Source organism: Juglans regia, chromosome 2 (genome assembly GCF_001411555.2).
Source record: "Juglans regia cultivar Chandler chromosome 2, Walnut 2.0, whole genome shotgun sequence".
Lineage (NCBI taxonomy): Eukaryota > Viridiplantae > Streptophyta > Magnoliopsida > Fagales > Juglandaceae > Juglans > Juglans regia.
This window is the reverse complement of record NC_049902.1, coordinates 12,921,890-12,941,066: the sequence shown is the minus strand read 5'-3', so window position 1 is coordinate 12,941,066 and position 19,177 is coordinate 12,921,890. Positions and strand designations below refer to the sequence as shown.

General features: G+C 38.5%; 1 protein-coding gene across 4 annotated transcripts in view; it reads left to right on the top strand.

Moving 5' to 3' along the window:
* The window catches only part of LOC108998009 (probable LRR receptor-like serine/threonine-protein kinase At1g56140), a 75,507-nt gene that overhangs the window by 27,248 nt on the left and 29,082 nt on the right, over positions 1-19,177 (top strand). For 3 of the 4 annotated variants that reach the window (XR_001997258.2, XM_018974426.2, XM_018974424.2), the window contains exons 7-13: positions 8,278-8,349; positions 8,429-8,500; positions 8,696-8,767; positions 9,155-9,226; positions 9,643-9,714; positions 10,120-10,191; positions 10,280-10,345. Coding sequence is in view for 3 of the 4 variants with exons in the window: in XM_018974426.2 (XP_018829971.1) it covers positions 8,278-8,349; positions 8,429-8,500; positions 8,696-8,767; positions 9,155-9,226; positions 9,643-9,714; positions 10,120-10,191; positions 10,280-10,345 (498 nt within the window). In the remaining variant the exon portion in view is untranslated. The remainder of the gene's footprint in view (positions 1-8,277; positions 8,350-8,428; positions 8,501-8,695; positions 8,768-9,154; positions 9,227-9,642; positions 9,715-10,119; positions 10,192-10,279; positions 10,346-19,177) is intronic. The other variant, XM_035687835.1, reaches the window with a different exon arrangement.

Below are 19,177 nucleotides of genomic sequence, written 5' to 3'. Positions count from 1 at the left end.
TGGAAATTCGAATTTTTCGTGCATTAGGATCATAACAAAGAAATCCTTTTTGAGTGGAACTATATCCAAGAAAAGCACACTTAACATATTGAGTAGTCAATTTATGTCTTTCATGTGGTGGAAGATGAATGAAACACACACAACCAAAGATGTGCAAATCAAAATAACTAGGAGTGTGACCAAACAGTATGGAATAGGGAGAAACATTATGTAAAACCGGTGTGGGCAATCTATTAATTAAATGGACAGCAGTAGCTAATGCTTCACACCAAAAACGAGATGGAACGGATGAGTCAATAAGAAGAGCCCGAACCATATCAAGTAGATGACGATTCTTACGCTCAGCTACACCATTTTGTTGTGGTGTAGATGTGCAAGAACGTTGAGAAAGAATACCTTTTTCTTGAAGAAAATTCTGAAATTCATGAGACATATATTCACCCCCAGAATCAGATCGTAAGACCTTGATTGAGGAAGCAAATTGTGTTTGAACGAGTGCAAGAAAGACCTTGAAAACAGAAAATACTTCACTTTTAGTACGAAGAAAATAGATCCGAGTGAATCTACTGCAATCGTCAATAAAAGTAACAAAATACTTGTAGTGAGCATGTGATAAAACAGGAGATATACCCCAAACATCGCTATGAATTATATCAAACACCCGAAAGGCATGAGAACCATATTGTGGAAATGGTAGCACTTTGCTTTTGGCAAGTTTGCAAGAGGTACAATCAAAAGAAATTGTTTCCATTGAAACATAATTTTTATTGTCAATAGCACCAGATTTAAACAAAGTTTGGAGTACATTAGGATTGGGATGTCCTAAACGTCGATGCCGATCCTTAGTACTTATTTTGACAGCATTACAAGAAATAAAGGAACTAGACGCAATAGAAGCTGAACTAGGATTTATTGGAAATAGCCGACCCTCCTTAGGACCCCTAGCGATCATCCTCCCGGACACTTGATCCTGTACAACACAACCAGAAGATGAAAAAGAGACATTACAATTATTTTCAACAAGCTGTCCAACAGAAAGTAAACTTGTGGAGAGAGTAGGAGAAACCAAAACATTTCGAATGACAGGGGACATATCACCCACGGCAGAAATTGGTAGTGAACTACCATTTGCCGTGTGGATTTTGAGAGAACCATCATAGGACTGAAGATTGTGCAACAATGTGGAATTATTAGTCATATGATTTGAGGCACTAGAATCTATTAGCCAAGAATTAGGGGAGGACTTTGGTTTACCTGAGATGCCTAAAGCAGAAAAGGCAGAAATTATCATTTGTTTGTACCATATTGGGAGTAAGAGTAGTAGAACTAGAATCGGCAGGTGCTGAAGCATGAGTGGCAGCTGCAGGAGCTGAAGAAGAGGATGCACCCGAGACTTCAACAAAGGTGGAATAGGCACTCTCTTGCTTCCAAGGAGGTCGGATTGGGCAGTCCTTGATAATATGTCCAGATTTTTTGCAATAGTTACAAAATTTCTTTGGATAGTAGGTGGCAATGTGACCAAATCCCTTGCAACTATAGCATTGTGTAGTGGTATAGTCTCGGCCCTTGGATTTTCCTTGTGCTGTAAATGCCACTTGAGCAGGAGATGCAAGCTGCTGTTCCATTGTACTCTGAAAAAGTAACCTTTGCTCCTCCCGAAGCAAATCTCCCAAACAATCATCAAGAGAAGGAACTGGATCTCTATTCATTAACTGAGAACGAACAGATTCAAAATCTGAATGTAGTTTCATAAGAAACTGTCCCTCTTACTAGTTTCATGCACACTTTGCACATGAGGGAGACCATCAGCAGGGATAGAAGAATACACAATGTCAGTGTATTCAGCCCACAGATTTGAAAAACCAGAATAGAAGTCCTCCACTGATAAGCCACCTTGAGAAAAATTAGCCATCTCAAATTCCAACTGAAATCTTCGAGTGGAATTATTCTGAGTATGGATTCTCTTCAAATACTCCCACATAACTTTGGAGGTTTTGTAGGGTCGTAGATTGAGGATGATGTGAGGCTCAATAGAACCTAGGATCCAAGGCATGATCTTGGCATCCTTACTCTCCCATGTAGACAATTCCTTTGCACCATTAGGGGCTGGAATATTCCCATCAACATGACCCCAGAGTTCTTTACCCTTGACAAGAAGCTGAAAGTGAAATGCCCAAGTAGAATAAGTTTTTCCATTGAACCGAATGCACGAGTAATCAGATTTTTCAGATGCCATGAAAAACAGACCAAGAGCAAGAAAAGAGAGCTGCTGCTGTGAAATAGAGGACCTTAGGAAAATCAAGAAACTAGAAGCAGCCTTTGGAAAAAACAGAAAACGGAAACCCTAAAGATTTTAAGGTTGGCCGAGGAAGTGCAAAAAATAGGAAATTAGAGTAGCTCTGATACCATTTCAGATTTTGGTTGAATACCTCTTTGAGGTGCTTCCTTCTCATTATATAAAAAATAGTTCTAGAAATAATTACAAAGATAAGATTGAGAATTCAATTTGAATCTCAACAAACTACATCTTTATCTTATCTAAACTAACCTAACTTTATCCTATCTAAATATGTACAAGTTTAATTTAAATACAAGATAAGATTAGTAAATAAATCCTAATCAATTTGAAATTCAGTTCAGCTGTATCCCAGTAAAATAGGAGATTAGCTGCCTAGCTGCCGTATCTTAAAGAAAATCCTAGTTTTCCTTTGATACACAACGCTTGAATCAGATTCCACCAATAAATCTCTCAACCCAAGAGTTTGACACAAACGGAGACCATCAAGAAGAGCACGGCACTCAGCAATAGTATTCGTCGCATGGCCATAAAAGTGTGCAAAACCCGCTACTACCTTACTCCTTGAATCCCGAAGTATGCCCCACCGGACCTCCCTGGATTTCCACAAGATCCACCATCAACATTTAGTTTAATTAATCCTCTCTCTGGTGGCTTCCAAGCTATTAATCTTGGAATTTTTCGACGAACCGGGATAACAGGACAATTCAGATCCTGCAAAACTGAAAAATCATTAGCACCCATCATTTTAAATTTCCTCAATCCATTGGTGATGTCTCTTAAATTCACTTTCACTACTCTCAAAATTCATTTCCAATCAAAATTTACTCCCTCCATCCGAGAAGCACATCTCGCCCTCCAAATAGCCTAAGAAATAATAATAGGCAGCACACCTCGGACCCAACCAACCTGCAAAGACGATGCTGCACGCCTCCACCATAGCACCATCATCCCATCCCAATTCATAATTCATGGTAACCGAATCCCGCAAATTACTGCAAAATGATTCTAGATTTTTTTCGGCCCCTCTCCCTCACAAAGAACATGATCTAATGACTCCATCTTTGGCTCTGTATAGCAGGAGCATTTGGATGCCAACGGAATACCCAACTTCATAATAGCCTCATCAACTGCTAAGATTTCCTTCTAGCTCTCTAGCAGCAAAATGACATTTTTTTGGGGACCAAATCATTCCACAACCACCTGCGCCAAGGGTATAATGCTCCTTTTTTCCTCACAATCTGCCATGCGGATTTAGCTGAAAATTTTCCATCAACCGAAGGTACCCAGACGCTAACATCCTCACCATTCTTCAACCTGATTTTTGACTACATAATACTCTACACCATCTGCTTAGGAATTAATTCGCGCAGCCTCTCTACATTCCAGCCATGTTCAGACCATAGATCCTTTATTTGCAGCCCATCATCTCCTATCACCGAACAACTCTCCGCCAAAATTCCCTCTCCCACCCATTTGTCGAACCAGAAACTAGAATTCCCATTACGAACAACACATCTTGAATTTTCCAACACCATTGGCATTAACTGCATAATGCCCTTCCAAAACCGAGACCCCTTCCTCAAATTCATAACTGAATAAACATGCTTCTCCCCCACATATTTAGTAGAGAAAAAATTAGCCCACAACAAATTACCTTGTAAAATTTTCCAAGCAAACTTCATAAGCAACGAAGTTTGCACCTCTGATAAATCGTGTATCCCAAGTCTTCAATCGGTAGACAAATTTTCCTCCATGAAATCCATTTCCTTTTTTTCTTCTCTAAGGATGATCCCCATAGAAAATTGGAGAAAATCCCTTTCAAAGCTTTCAAAACTCCATTTGGTAAATTCAAAACTGAAAGCATATGTATCGGCATACTATTCAATACATGCTTAATTAAAACAATTCTCCCACCAAAAGAGAGAAGTTTACCTTTCCACCCGGCTAACTTTTTCTGAATTTTAGAAATCAAACCATCAAACATTCGTAATCTCATTCTCCCCACATGCAATGGAATACCCAAATAGGTACAAGGCCAAACCCCTTCCTCAAAGCCAGAAATTCTTTTTAATTCCACTCTTCTATCAACTGAAAAATTAGAAGAGAAAAACATAGAAGATTTATGATTGCTCACCCGCTGTCCCGACATGGCCTCATATAGATGAATCACCTCCAAAAGTCTTCTAATTGAATCTTTACCACCATTAGCAAAAATAAGCAAATCATCCGCATACAGCAAATGGCTAATCATGGTTCCTCCACAAGAATTAAAAGGCTTAATCCTTCCCAAGTGGAACTCCCTATTTAACAACCGCGAGAGTACTTCCTCTGATAAAATAAACAAATATGGAGAGAGAGGATCACCTTGACGTAGTCCCCTTGAAGACTTGAAAAATCCCCAAGAGCATCCATTTAACATAACTGAGAAATATGGAAAAGAAATGCAATTATAAATCAAATTCCTCCATTTTTCGGAAAAAGCCCAACCTTTTCAACACCTCCAATAAGAACCCCCAATTAACCCTATCATATGCCTTGGACATATCAATTTTAAACATAACATTCCCTCCTCTCACTTTCCGATTCATGCCCTGAACCAACTCCTGAGCGATAGCCATATTATCAAAAATGCTTCTCCCCCTAATAAATGCAGATTGCTCCTGAGAAATAACTTTATGCAATAACGGAGCCAGCCAGAACACCATCACCTTCGACAAAATTCAATAGATCACCAAACAAAGGCTAATAGGACGGAATTGCTCAAATCCAATAGGTTCATCTACCTTAGGAATGAGCACCAGATTAGTAGCACCAAAAAATGTTGATAACGGCTTTCCCTAAAAAATTCTATGGCCATCTCCAAAATGTCATTTTTAACAATATCCCACGCAAGAATAAAAAAACTAGCCGAAAACCCATCAGGTCCCGGGCTACTATCCAAAGGGATAGACCAAAGTGCAGATTTTACCTCTTCCATAGAAGGACATACGAGTAAAGCTTCATTATCAGATTCGGATATAGATGGCGTTAGCAGCGACAACGTGTCTTCGTCAACCTGTGTTAAAAGTTAAAAGTTCCGCTTCAGCCTGAGAAGAGTAATCATTTACCACCGCTTGTTCTAGCCCAACAATACGATTTTCAAGCTCTTTTAATTCAACTTCAACTCTTCCAAACACCTCAACATTCCATTTCCTCAAAGCCCCTCTCAATGATTTTAATTTCTTACTAATCTGAACCATTGGACAACCATCAACAGAAACATCCCAAACCTCCTTAACAAGGGGAAGAAACCCCTCAGGAGTGCGCCACATGCGCAGGAAATGAAACGGCCTTGCACCCATGCTCTGTTCACGACCTAATGACACCAACATCGGTGAATGATCCAAAGATGATCTCGGAAGATATTCAACATGCACATCTCCCCATAAATTAATAAAATCCATATTCGCCAAAACTCTATCCAACCTGGCCCAGATATGCCTCACACCAAGTCTACCATTACACCAAGACAACCGATTTCCAACATAAGGCAAATCAAGCAACCCACAATGTTGAATACATTCATTAAACTCAGCTTTTCCACGTGGAGCTCGCATAATCCCACCAACTTTGTCTTCATCACAGCGAATAATATTAAAGTCTCCCCCAAACGAACCATGGACAACTACCTGGATCTTGATTACACAAAAAATCCCAAAGCTCCCCTCTCCTGTTCCAAAAACAACTAGCATAGACAAATGTACCAAGGATTCGCAAACTTCCTTGAGAAAACCAACCACTAATAGCCTGATCCATCATTGAAACTAAATCAAACACAATATCATCATCCCAAAAAAGCCAAAGTTTCCCCCCCAACCTCAGCATTATTAACAAAATTTGGTAACTTCATCCAACACGCCCACCGGCGACATTTATTCTCACCAAGAAAAGGTTCTAAAAGGGCTACCACATAAGGGCGACATTTATTCAATAAACTCCAAAGTCTACTCTTCGACGAAAGAATACCCCTAACGTTCCATGTCAATATGTTCAACATCAATTAAAGCAATTTTTTTGAGCGAGTAACTCGCTCCAAAACCACAATAAATTTTTCTTTCCTTACCCTCTAAATTTCTTCAAAGGGACGTGCAAATCTGGATTTGAGTCAAAACATTTTACTACTAACTCATTCAAATCCTCTTCAGGATCAACATCTGAAATTGTTCTGCCATGCAAGAGCAAATCCTCTTCTCTACACCCTTCCTCCCCTAAACAACCCCTCTCTGCCAGCCCTCCCAATTCAAACTCCAAAGCCTCATCAATAAGTTTAAGAGAACTCCTCGGGGACGCAAAAACACCCACAACAGTATCTTCCTCATCCTCTGACACATTTTCCAAAAGCTTGAACCAACTATCCTTCCTAGCCGGATAATTATCAGTCAAGCAAGCCCCTTCCGCCATTACTTCCACTACTTCCGGTAATCCAACATCAGAAACCATACCTTCACATTGAATTTTTCAGTGCACCTTACCGTCAGCAGCAACAAAGAGCGTTTCCTGTGTGGCTTTCTCCACCCCAGCCTTCCTCAATTTTATTGCTTCTAGAATTTGTTTTTGGCACAACCCATCGAACCCTCCATCCACAATATTTTGTTCTACAACAACCTTTTCTTGCTCCTTAGCACTCACAATTTTCCACACCTTCTTTGGCCTGTCCGATTTTCCCACATCAACTCTCGCCGAATCTCCTTTGTTTTGACTTCTCTCTTGCCTTTTACATTGATGAACAAAGTGACCTTGCTTTGGACAATGTAAGCGAAGAACCAGAATTGTTTCAAATACTACCTCTTGAAAATGGCTATTTTCCAGCCTTGGCGTTCCCAGCCAAAAAGAATGACGCAATGGTTTTGAAACATCAATCTCAACACAGATTCTTGCTGTCTTCGGACGAGTTACACACACCGTTGCATTATCCCGTTTCAAAAAAGTACCAAATCCTCCACCAATGCTTCTCAAAATAGATTCATGAAAAAAATTAGGGGGCAACCCCGGCAACGTAATCCATATAGGGACCCAAGGCGAGTCGTCTACAAAATCCGGTGTCCAATGTGAAATTCTATAAGGAACCTCCTCTATATTAGAAATTCCTTGAGCCATTACGCTGATAAAATCCTCCTCATTCGAAATATGAACAAGAACATTCTGTGGATTTTGCAATTGCCCCCAACCACAGGAACCGTCGCATCCCCCAACGATGTTTTATGAACCCATTTATCTGATCCAGAGATGGTCTTCTACGCAAGAATTTAAGAACCACAGAATATCTGAATGGTTCCACCGATTGCTTAATTTCAGACTTTGAAAACAGAAAAAACGTCTCCTCCCCAGAAAATTTTGTTTCCTGTAATGGGAGCTCCACTTCAGGGAGCATCTGAGGCCTTGAAATCACAACCTCTGCAAACGCAGGACCAGATGTAGCAGACCCTCCATCGGCCTTCAAACCCGAAATCTTCACAACATCCCGAACAGAACCAGTGCCACCACCCTTTCCATCCGTCCTAGACGGAGGCCCAGCTGCAGGGCCGGCGGCTAGCACCATCACCAAAGCCCTAATCGCCTCTCCAAAATGGAGAGAAAAAATTTCCCCTCCATGTCAGCACATTTCTAGTTGAAAAAGGCCGATTGCCAACATTATGTTATATTGTAAATCTCACTTGTTATTCTTTTTAACCCCTTTTATAGAAAACATTGAGTGCTGTGTTGCTGTGTTCATATGGGTGCATTGCAGTAAAGTGTGTTGTCAGGCTCAGGGGCAAGCATATCCAAATCCTTCATATTAGTGAAACACCTACTTTTAACCTTTAAGCACCGCTTGCCCCATGTTTTATGGTTGTTTGCACTTATCAATTACCATTGACGACTATTAACTATGTTTTACTTATAAAAGTAATGAATATTAGATTGCAACAGAACTTTTTATTTTTTATTTGTCTTGACAGGTATTTTGATAGTTCTGGAGTTAGTGGTGAGATTCCGCGTACATTTGCTAATCTACAGAATCTGTTTATAATGTAAGATAATTAAACCTGTTGAAAAACATGTAAAATCTGAGTATGTTTCCTTCTTGAAAAGATATTCTGTTTGTCACAGGCTGGGATCAAACAATGAACTCACTGGTCGGATACCTAACTTCATAGGGAATTGGTCAGCACTTCAAACCTTGTAAGACGGTATTATTAGATCTTTTCTTTTTTACTTTTGTTGAATCACACTTAAAAGACAAGCTAGGCTTCCAATACAATGCATACTCGAACTGAAAACTGTTAAAATATAGAAAAATGTAGGCTATACTTGTCTGTTGCACATAAGTTTTTATGTTTGCAGTTTGCAATCTGCTATTTCTGAATGTTTTTGTAGGAGGCTTCAAGGAAACCTTTTTGAAGGTTCGATACCACCTTCATTTTCTAATTTAACTTCTCTGACAGACTTGTGAGTGCCTACATCTATCAGTATTTTCTTCAGGTTTAATTACACTTTTGTCCACTAAAATTTAGCCAAAGAATAATTTTTCATCCCTGAAATTGGAAGTTTCGATTGGATCCTTGAAAAAACTAGTAGGCAGTAATGCTGTCTCTTAGATTATAACAGTGTTTCATCATCCTTCTACCACTCATATATGGCTTCCAATTCATGTACAATGAAACAAAGATGACATTGCTAGCTTTTAAAACCTCAAGGCATAAAATTAGCACTTCTCACATTTCAGGGACCAAAACAGATGCAGGCTAAATTTTAGGAAGCAAATGTGTATTCAGAATGTTGTTTATATGTTTTAGATCTTTGAGGCTGATTATCCCTTGTATGCTTTTAATGTAGGAGAATAAGTGATATATCTAATGGCAGTTCTTCATTAGCATTCACTAGGGAGATGAAGTCTCTGGCAATCTTGTAAGAGTTCCATCTTATAATTAACTGTTTTTATAATGTTGTGAGGCATATTGTATTTTTGACTGGACACTTTTTGAGTACTGCAAAGGGTACTTTACCAGAAGCCGAATGGTCAATGGCTTTAGCTGTGGGCCAGGACAGTGAGGCCTTGGTGCTGCTACTGTTATATCAGAAAGTGAGAGATAAGAGTGAGGTTGAGAGCTTGGTAATCCTCAATTTGATATCATGAGGTTTTGATCTTTTCTTCTACCAGGACATATGAATTTTTGCCAGACGACATAAATTCGTTTCTGTTTCATCTTATCTTTCTCCATTGTGGGTGTGTTTACATGACACTAACATATTGTTGCTGTTTTCCTTGTTATACTTGTAGCTCTTCTGGAAAGTAATTAACAGCTTGGTTACATTTATTGCAGAATTTTAAGGAATAACAATATTTCTGATTCAATTCCAGCAAATATTGGAGAATACCAAAGCTTATGGCAGCTGTAAGTTGTACATTTTGATGGATGACTATCTGGGAGGGGTGTCAATGTGTTAATAACCTCAACCTGAAGGGAACATATTTAAATAGCTTAATTATAATATAATATGTTTAGTTAATATAGAGGAAGCAATATATTTACCAGTTTATGTTGTATGGCATTTAAAATTCTCTCTATAGGGTTGGTCATTGTAAATCCAAGGTCAGTACAGTGCTTTTGTGTTTTACCTTTTTTTTTTTTTTTTGGGGGGGGGGGGTTGTTGGGGAGTTGGGATATTAGGTGTGGGCTTAATTTTCTTCAAAGATCATGTGTGTTTTCCAAATTTTTTATTTGATTTTATGTTCTGTCAGCTAACTTTCTTATCTAAACAACCGTATAATTGTAGTCCTTTTGTCTTTATTTTGTAAGGGATTTGAGCTTCAACAACATAACTGGACAGGTTCCAGACTCACTTTTTAGGATGAGTTCTCTGTCTCATCTGTAATAAACTATCTGCTCAATTGTGCCATGTTCTCTCCTGACATTTATCCCTCATATATTGAAGTGTGTTTTGTTGCCTCGTGTGTAGGTTTCTTGGAAACAATAAATTAAATGGTACCCTTCCAACGTCAAAAAGTGGAACTCTTCTCAATATGTAAGTACATTTAATAATTTGTTTACAACACTTTATGTTTCATATGAAAGTAAGACTTAGCTTTTTTTCTTTTTTGTTTCCTTTTTTGAGTAGAGGTCATCTTTTCATTAAAATTTAAAGTTATTTAAATAATTAAACCCCTTGTCTAGTGGTGGAGGGAAAGAGGGGCGGGGGGAAGCTGTCAAAATAGATCAAAGTTTTGTATGAATGGCCGAATCAATTGGCCTTTTGAGTGATCTGTATATTATATAGAAACTTTACAAGAGAACTATACATGGGAAGAAACTAATTGCTGAGTGATTCTAGCAATCTAGCCTTATAAGGAAACTATATATTCTGTCAATATGCTAACTGTACAAGCCTAAGTAACGGAAGTAAAGATAAAATAAGGAAAGAAGAGAAGGAGGAAAGAAGATTGATTATGGACAGCAAAGCTGTCCATTGACAGAAGCAAGATGGGCTATGATTCCATTCCAAGCCATAGTAAAAGATTTTGCCGCTGTGTATCAATCCCTTAAAAAACCGTACACTTATTTCCCCTTCAGTAGGTGTCTAGTGAATTATAACAGCATGATGGTCTAGTAATTAGGAGGTGGCCAATCAATATTTTTTTAAATTTTCTTTCTTTGTCATAATAAATGAATATTTTTTCTATGCAAATCACACTTGTTTAAATCTTTATTTTTAGTTAGGTGCCACTAATATTGATTGACTCTATTTTGCAATTTTGCCTCGGACAGTATGTGAAACGGTTTTGATTGTAAGTGAATATATATGAGCATATAATATGTGTATGCATGCACATAATATTAATATATATACTTTGCTTGAATCAAAATTCCAATACGAACTCAAGCTCGGATTGATGTAATTTGTATTTGATTATCTAACGTGTTGTTTGTCCATTTTGAAGTCTTGTTCATTGAACAAAGAATATATCTTTGTTATTGAACGTGTTGTTTGTTCATTTTGAAGGCTTTGTAATATCATTATATTTATCATCCTAATTTTTGAAATTAGGAAAATTGGTCAAAAATAGGTTTGCATTATTGGTGTTGAATGATCTACTCTATACAGGTATAGGCTTACAAGGCTAGGACTCGAAAAATCAGTACTTTGTGTTTTGTCATTGTCACTAAATCAATAGCACAGTTCCTACAACTAGTGTTTGGACAACCACCTAAAGTAAATTGCATCAGAAACTGAACTTGGTATACGAAGTTTTGGGCAAACTGACCTGTCTAAAAAGGGGAATAGGAGCTTCAGATCCATTGGTCATAATTGGAATAGGCAAATTTGGTCTGAATGCCATACTCATTCTCTTGAATCTCGTATTTTGAATAGGTAACACATGCACAAGCAAACAAAAGAATTGGGTCATGATGGGAGCTGTCAATCATTGTTTTCATCTTTGACTAGCAACATTGCATGGAAGTTATTAACCTTGTACTCATTCTATTTCTTTTTCAATACATTCTATCACTGAACGAGAGCCAACCGATGTCTCTATAGGTTTAATTTTCAGGTCTTTTAATTTTATTTACTTGGGAGGTGTGGCTTCGGGGAGAGGTGGTGTAAATGGATCAAGCATTTTGTCTCCATTGCCCGCTTCCCATGGATTGAGACAAGGGAACCTGTTGTCTCATTTCCTCTTTGTTACTGTTATGGATGCCCTAAGTCAGATGTTGGGGGCTGCTATTGGAGGTGGATTCCTTTAAGGATTTTTGGTGGGTTCATCTGATTATGGGTTTGTCATTGTGTCCCATCTTCTTTTTGTAGATGATACAATACTTTTTTGTGAGGCGGACGATGACCATGTTAAATCATTGAAGGCTCTCTTGCTTTGCTTTGAAATTGTTTTTGGCCTAAAGGTGAACCTTGCAAAGTCCTAAATGGTCCTGGTGGGTTTAGTGCGGAATATTAGAAGCTTGGCGAATATATTGGGATGTAAGATATCTTTTTGCTCTTGAAATACCTTGGTCTTCCCTTGGGGGCTGTTTTCAAGGTGAGATCTATTGGAATGACATGATCGTGAAGATAAAGAAAAGGTTAGCTGGTTGGAAAATGATTTATTTATCAAAAGGGGGAAGAATTACATTAATTAAAAGTGTTCTTTCAAACCTCCCTATATACTTTTCTTTATTTCCCCTACCTGTAGGTGTGGCTTATCAAATAAAGAAGATCTTTCGTGCTTTCCTGGAATTGGGGAGGAAGCTAAGTTCCACTTGATTGGTTGGGATAAATTTTGCTCCCGAATTTCTAGCGGAGGGTTGGGGGTTCCTAAGTTGAGGTTTTTTAATGAGGCCCTTCTTGGGAAGTGGTTATGGTGGTACCATTAGGAAGGGGTTGTCAAATTGGTTTGAATGCCCTTTACTGAGGGTTTGCGTTTATTATATAGAGCAGAGATTACATAATTGTTGTCGGATTCTATGCATATATCTATCACTAATATGCTATACAAGGTAAGTATTTACATCCTAATTGACAGCTATATACAATTTAGCTAGAAAGGAAAGTATGACGAAAAATAGAACAAATCTCCCAAATCACATCTATGTAACATCCCCCCTCAAATTGATGCTGGTAGATCATGAAGCATCAATTTGTCTAGCAAGAATTGACGCCAATGCCGAGGAAGAGCTTTAGTGAATATGTCAGCAGTTTGAAATTGGGTGGAAATGTGAGGAAGAGTAATCATGTGCTTGTCAAAACCTTCATGTATGGAATGACAATCGACTTCAATGTGTTTCATACGCTCATGAAAAACAAGATTAGCGGCGATCTGTATAGTATTGGTATTATCAGCATGAAGAGGAGTAGAATGAAGCCGAGGAAAACCAAGTTCACCTAATTATCCACGAAGCCACGTGATCTCAGAGCATGCGAAAGACATAGCACGATACTCAGACTCGGTGGAGGACTTGGAAACTCTGTCTTGCTTCTTACTCTTCCAAGAAATGAGTGCATTGCCTAAGAACATGCACCACCTAGTAACCGTGCGACGAGTATCTGCACAACCTGCCCAATCAGCATCACTAGACCCCACCAACTGTAAGGAAGACTCTTTAGGAAAGAACAACCCGCAAGTAGAGGTGCCCTTCAAATATCGGATAATGCGGCAGACAACAGCTAAATGAAGATGTCGGGGAGCCTGCATAAATTGACTGACCTGCTGCACAGCAAGTAGGTCACCCTCCTCTTTGCGAAGCTTGATGTTTAATTCCATAGGAGTATCGATAGAAGTGGCCTCCTGTAGTCTAGCAATAGCCACCAAGTCACTAGCATATTTATGTTGATTGAGTGAAATACCAGAGGAACTACGATGCACCTCAAGACCAAGAAAATATGTGAGACCCAAGATCTTTCATATGAAAAGATTCTGAGAGATGAGTCTTGAGCTGGACAAGTAAAGCAGAATCGGAACCAATGATCACAATATGAGCATAAACCAAAAGAACAACAATACCTATGTTTGATTTACGAAGAAACAATGAAGTGTCGTACTTGCTCTGCTTGAATAAAAATTGTAGTACAGTGGTGAGAAATTTATCAAACCAAGCCCTCAGAGCTTCTTTGAGACCATAAAGAATGACGAAGTTTACACACATGTGAGGTCGGAGAGTGAAACAATCCCAAGGGTGGTTTCATATAAATACACTCTTTAAGATCCCCGTGAAGAAAAGCATTCTTGACATCCATCTGATGTAGTGGCCAATCATTGGAAGCAGCAAGAGCTAGAATCGTATGAACAATGGTCATTTTTGCCACAGGAGCAAAGGTCTCTTCATAATTGACACCATATTCCTGATTATTCCCATGTGCAACAAGCCAAGCTTTATAACGATCCAAACTCCCATCAGATCGAACCTTGACGGAGTAAACCCATTCGCAACCTAGGGGAACTATGGTGGAAGGACAAGGCGTAATGTCCCAGGTGTGATTGGCCTCTAGAGTGGCAATTTCTTCCTGCATAGCTTGTCGCCAACAATCATGCTTGACAGTATGTGAGTAGTATGTGGGAATATCAAAATTGGACAATGCAGCAGTAAGAGTTGAAATAGATTGGCCAGAAGAAAACCCATACCTATCCGGAGGTATAGACACTAGAGGAGAGCAATGTACCAAAGGTTCTGGAGGTGCTGCAACTGACTGGTTCTGGAGCATGGTAGGATTAGATATCGGGTGAGCCACCGTAAGAGACTGTGGGTAGGAGTGTCTTGTATACACAATATCTGGTTTAAAGCGGAAGCTAACTTGATGAAGATCTGAGAAATGCTGCTCAAAGGAGGGAAGGACCGCAGTAGAAGAAGAGGGCACAAAGGACACAAGAAATAAATGTTGATTTTCAAAGAAAATAACATTGCTAGAAATGCGTGTACAATGTAAAGTAGGATCATAGCAAACAAATCCCTTTTGACACATTATATCCCAAGAATGCACATTTAACAGATTTAGCAGATAATTTATATCGCTCATGAGGAGGTAAATGAACAAAACATGCACAACCAAAGATACGGAGATTATCATAACTAGATTGCTTAGCTAATAAGTGGAAATAAAGAGACTCCATTTGTAAGACTTGGGAAGGTAAACGATTAATCAAGTGAGTAGCAATTTTCAGAACCTCGACCCAGAGCATGGATGGAACAGATGATTCTAACAAGAGAGTACGTACCACATCAAGAAGATTATGATTTTTGCGTTCGGCTACTCCATTCTGTTGGGGAGTAGTGGGACAGGAACGTTGATGAATAATACCTTTAGATGCCAAGAATGCTTGAAACTCAGTAGACAAATATTCACCACCAGAATCTATGCGTAATGTGTTAATAGTCGTAGAAAATTGATTGTCAACATACACTAAAAACTCATTGAAAGTAAGAAAAATCTCAGATTTAGAGCGAAGAAAATCAACTCAAGTAAATCTGCTATGATCATCAATGAAAGTCACATGGTATTTAAATTTTTCATGTGAATTAACCGAGGAAGGTTTCCAAACATCACTATGGATAAGATCTAAGTAGTGAGAAGCTCTACTAGCATGCAAAGGAAATAGAAGAGTTTTGCTTTTACTAAGTTTGCAAGAATCACACTTAAGAGATAAAGAATACCATTCTTTATTACCAAGAAAACCAGAGTGCAATACATGAGATAAGATCTAAGTATTGGGATAGTCTAAACGACGATGCCACACCATACTTAGATCGGAAACATTATTACAAGCAAAAGGCTTAATAGAAGAAACTGGAGAAAGTGCTGTAATAGGTAAAAGTAGTGGAAACAAGCGCCCCACTTTAGGTCCCTTCACGATCGGCTCCCCAGTTACCTAGTCCTGCACAACACAACCATCATCAGAAAAATTAACAGCACAATTGTTATCAATTAATTGACTAACAGAAATAAGATTTATGGTAAGCTGAGAGTAAGAAACACATCAGTAAATGTAGAAGAGGCATCTCCAACAACAACTATTGGCAAAGAACTTCCATTGGCAGTCTGAATGGCAGATTGACCAGCATAGGCCCGAACATGACACAGAGCGGTGGGAGTATTTTTCATGTGATTAGAGGCCCCCGAGTCTACGTACCAGAGTTTAGTAGAATTTTTACCTTGCAATCCCATTGCAGATAAGGCCTAAATTAGCATCTGTTGCATCATTTCTGGTGTGTAGTAATTTGCTGCAGGAGGTGCAAGATCAAAGAAAGCACCTGAGGAAGAGACAGATGCTATAGAAGTTGTTATGGGAGGGACAATCACAAAAGTTTGAAATGCTTGGGCCCGACGATTTTGGGGGCGGATATGACATTCTTTGATAATGTGACCCTTTTTCTTGCAATAAGAACAATATTTCTTAGGACAATTGGTAGCAATTTGCCCATATTCCTTGCAGCAGAATACTCGCTTAAAATTGTTCAATGGTCAAAGTAACTTGAATGTAATTGCTAATTTCCAACTCCAATTATAATTTTCGAGCGCTGTGGTCTTGGTGATAAATACGATGGAGATAGTCCCACATAACTTGAGCCGTAGTAAAACAACGAAGATTTGTCACAAGGTGGGGCTCAATCGTCCCCAACAGCCAAGAGACCACCTTAGCATCCTTGACCTCCCATTGTACAAGTTCTTTTTCATCAGTGGGAATTTTAGCAAAACCATCAATATGATTTGATAATTCATTCCCTTTCAGAAACATTTTAAATTGGAATTCCCACTTATTTCTAGTAAAACGAACAATAGTATTCTCAACAGACATGATGAAAGTCACATAAAAATAGCGAAAAAAACTGTAACATGCCCAGAAGCAACGAAACACCAGAGCAGAGACTGCCGACTGCCATAAAGACCGTTGACCACCACACAGCCACCCACACAAACTGCCGAGAACCACACAGACAATGCCGAGAAACACCAAGAAATGTCGCAGCCCAGCTATGCCGAAGACACGAATGCTCACAGACAGTGCCGATAGTGGCAAAACTATCACCTACCAACGGGAAGAAGAAGTACATCCCCTAAACAACCAAACGGCACACAGAAAGTGCTAACAAGATCAACCCAATCATCCACCAGCAAAAAAAAAAATCCCACGAGAAAGAACCAAAAATATTTCTAAGTTTGTGGCTCTGAAACCATGTCAAATTGGTTTGAATGCCCTTTACTGAGGGTTTGCATTTATTATATAGAGTAGAGATTACATAATTGTTGTCGGATTCTATGTATATATCTATCACTAATATGCTATACAAGGTAAGTATTTACATCCTAATTGACAGCTATATACAATGTAGCTAGAAAGGAAAGTATGACCAAAAATAGAACAAATCTCCCAAATCACATCTCCGTAATAGGGGTATCATTGTGGAGGGTTGTTATTGATTGCAAATGTGTGAGTGCTTGGGGTGTTTGGTGTTCTAATGAAGTGAGAGTCGTGTATGGTGTGGAGTTGTGGAAAAATGTTAGGAATGGTTGGTTGAGCTTGTTAGTCATATTAGATGTGGGATCAGTGAAGGTTCCAGGGTTAGATTTTGGCATGACACTAGATGTGCTGATAAAGCTCTCAAGATTGTGTTTATGCCTTTTTTTTGGATTTCTTACGATCCGCAGGCTTTGGTGGCGAATTTTTGGGACAACCTAGTGGTTCTTTACTGTGGGATATTCGTTTTCTTAGAGCCGCCCACGATTGGCATTATCTCTGAATTTTTCTGCTTGCTGCACACTGAGTATTGGTAGCGTTGAGGTTGACAGGATGCTCTAGATTTATACTAGGAACAAGAAGTTCACTGTTCTATCCATTTACCAGATTTTGGCATGTCAAAATCATAATCTATTTCCTTGGAAATGCATTTAGAGGTGTAAGGTTCCTTCCAAGGTTGTTTTCTGTGTTTGGATTGCTTCCCTTGAGATACTTCTGAGTCTCTGACCATTGGCAATCTTAGGAAGTGTGGCTTAATTTCACAGATTGGTGCCATATGTGTAAAAGATGTGGTGAATTTGTGGGTCATTTACTACTCCATTGTGAGGTGACAAGAGCATTATGGGACAATATTTTCAGCAAGATTGGACTTGCATGGGCGATGCCTATAAGGGTGGTGGATCTTCTTGCTTGTTGGAGGGGCTTTCAAGGGACCCCCAACTTGCTGTTGTGTGGAAAATGATCCATTTCTGTCTCATTTGGTGCATTAGCTTAAAAGGAATGACTGGAGTTTTGAAGGTCAGGAATGCTCTTTGAATGATACTAGACGTTTCTTTTTCCATACTTTATTCCTTTGGGCTTCTACTACTGTATTCAATGGGATTAGTTTTCATGATTTTCTATCATCCATTTCTATTTCTACCTTCTAACTTGTAATTAGGTCTTCTCTTTTATATACTTCTTATGTACTTGGGCTACGCCTATTTACTAATTCTAATACTTTTTTACTTGTCAAAAAAAAAAATCAGTATTTTTTGCTCCTTTTTCCTTCTCTCTCTAGGTGTACATTTTGTATAGTCCAGTAAATTATCATTGATAAAACTCATTTTACTTATAAAAATGTTTTTCCAAGTCATGTTCCTTAATATAACTTTTATTCTTCTCATTTGGAAAGTTGCACTTTTCACCCACAAACTACTAAATTTTGTTCACTTTGCACCTCAAAATGGAAAAAGCTTCAATTTGCACCCTAAATTATCTAATTTCTCTAAAATTTCTAGTAGTTGCATGGGGAATGCATTGATTAAGCTTATTGTGATTTATGTGGCTGTAGTCTCTCAAGCCGTGGTCATACTTGAGATTGAGGGCTAGTTTGGACACTGAGGTATTCTCAAGTATTCTAAGATATTCTCATATATTTCTTTCCCAAACATCGCTCAAACACAAAACACTTTTCAATTTCAAATCTTCAACTTTTTCATCTAATCATTATGCAATCATTATCCAAACATAAAACCCAATACAATTTTCCAAACTTCCAAGCAAAACACAAAAAAAAATACAACTTTTTCAAATTTAAAAAAAAAATAATATTAAAAATTTATATTCACACAATTTTTTAACTTTATAATATTTTTATTCAACTTTTTCTCTCCTTTCCCAAAACCCAATAAAACATCTTAACCCAAACCATTTCACTACTATTCACAAACCATTTCATTACTATTCACAGATATTCTGAAATATTCTAAGTGTTCAAACGAGCCCTGAGTCTAAAACATGTACTCAGTGTGGTCATGCTAGTCCCTTAGTCAACTACTGATGCGGTCTACATAGAAGGCCATATTTGGGTTAGCTCATCTTGTCTACTTCTCACAACGAACTACTTTCATCATCAAGACTCCTATCTAACCTGACTC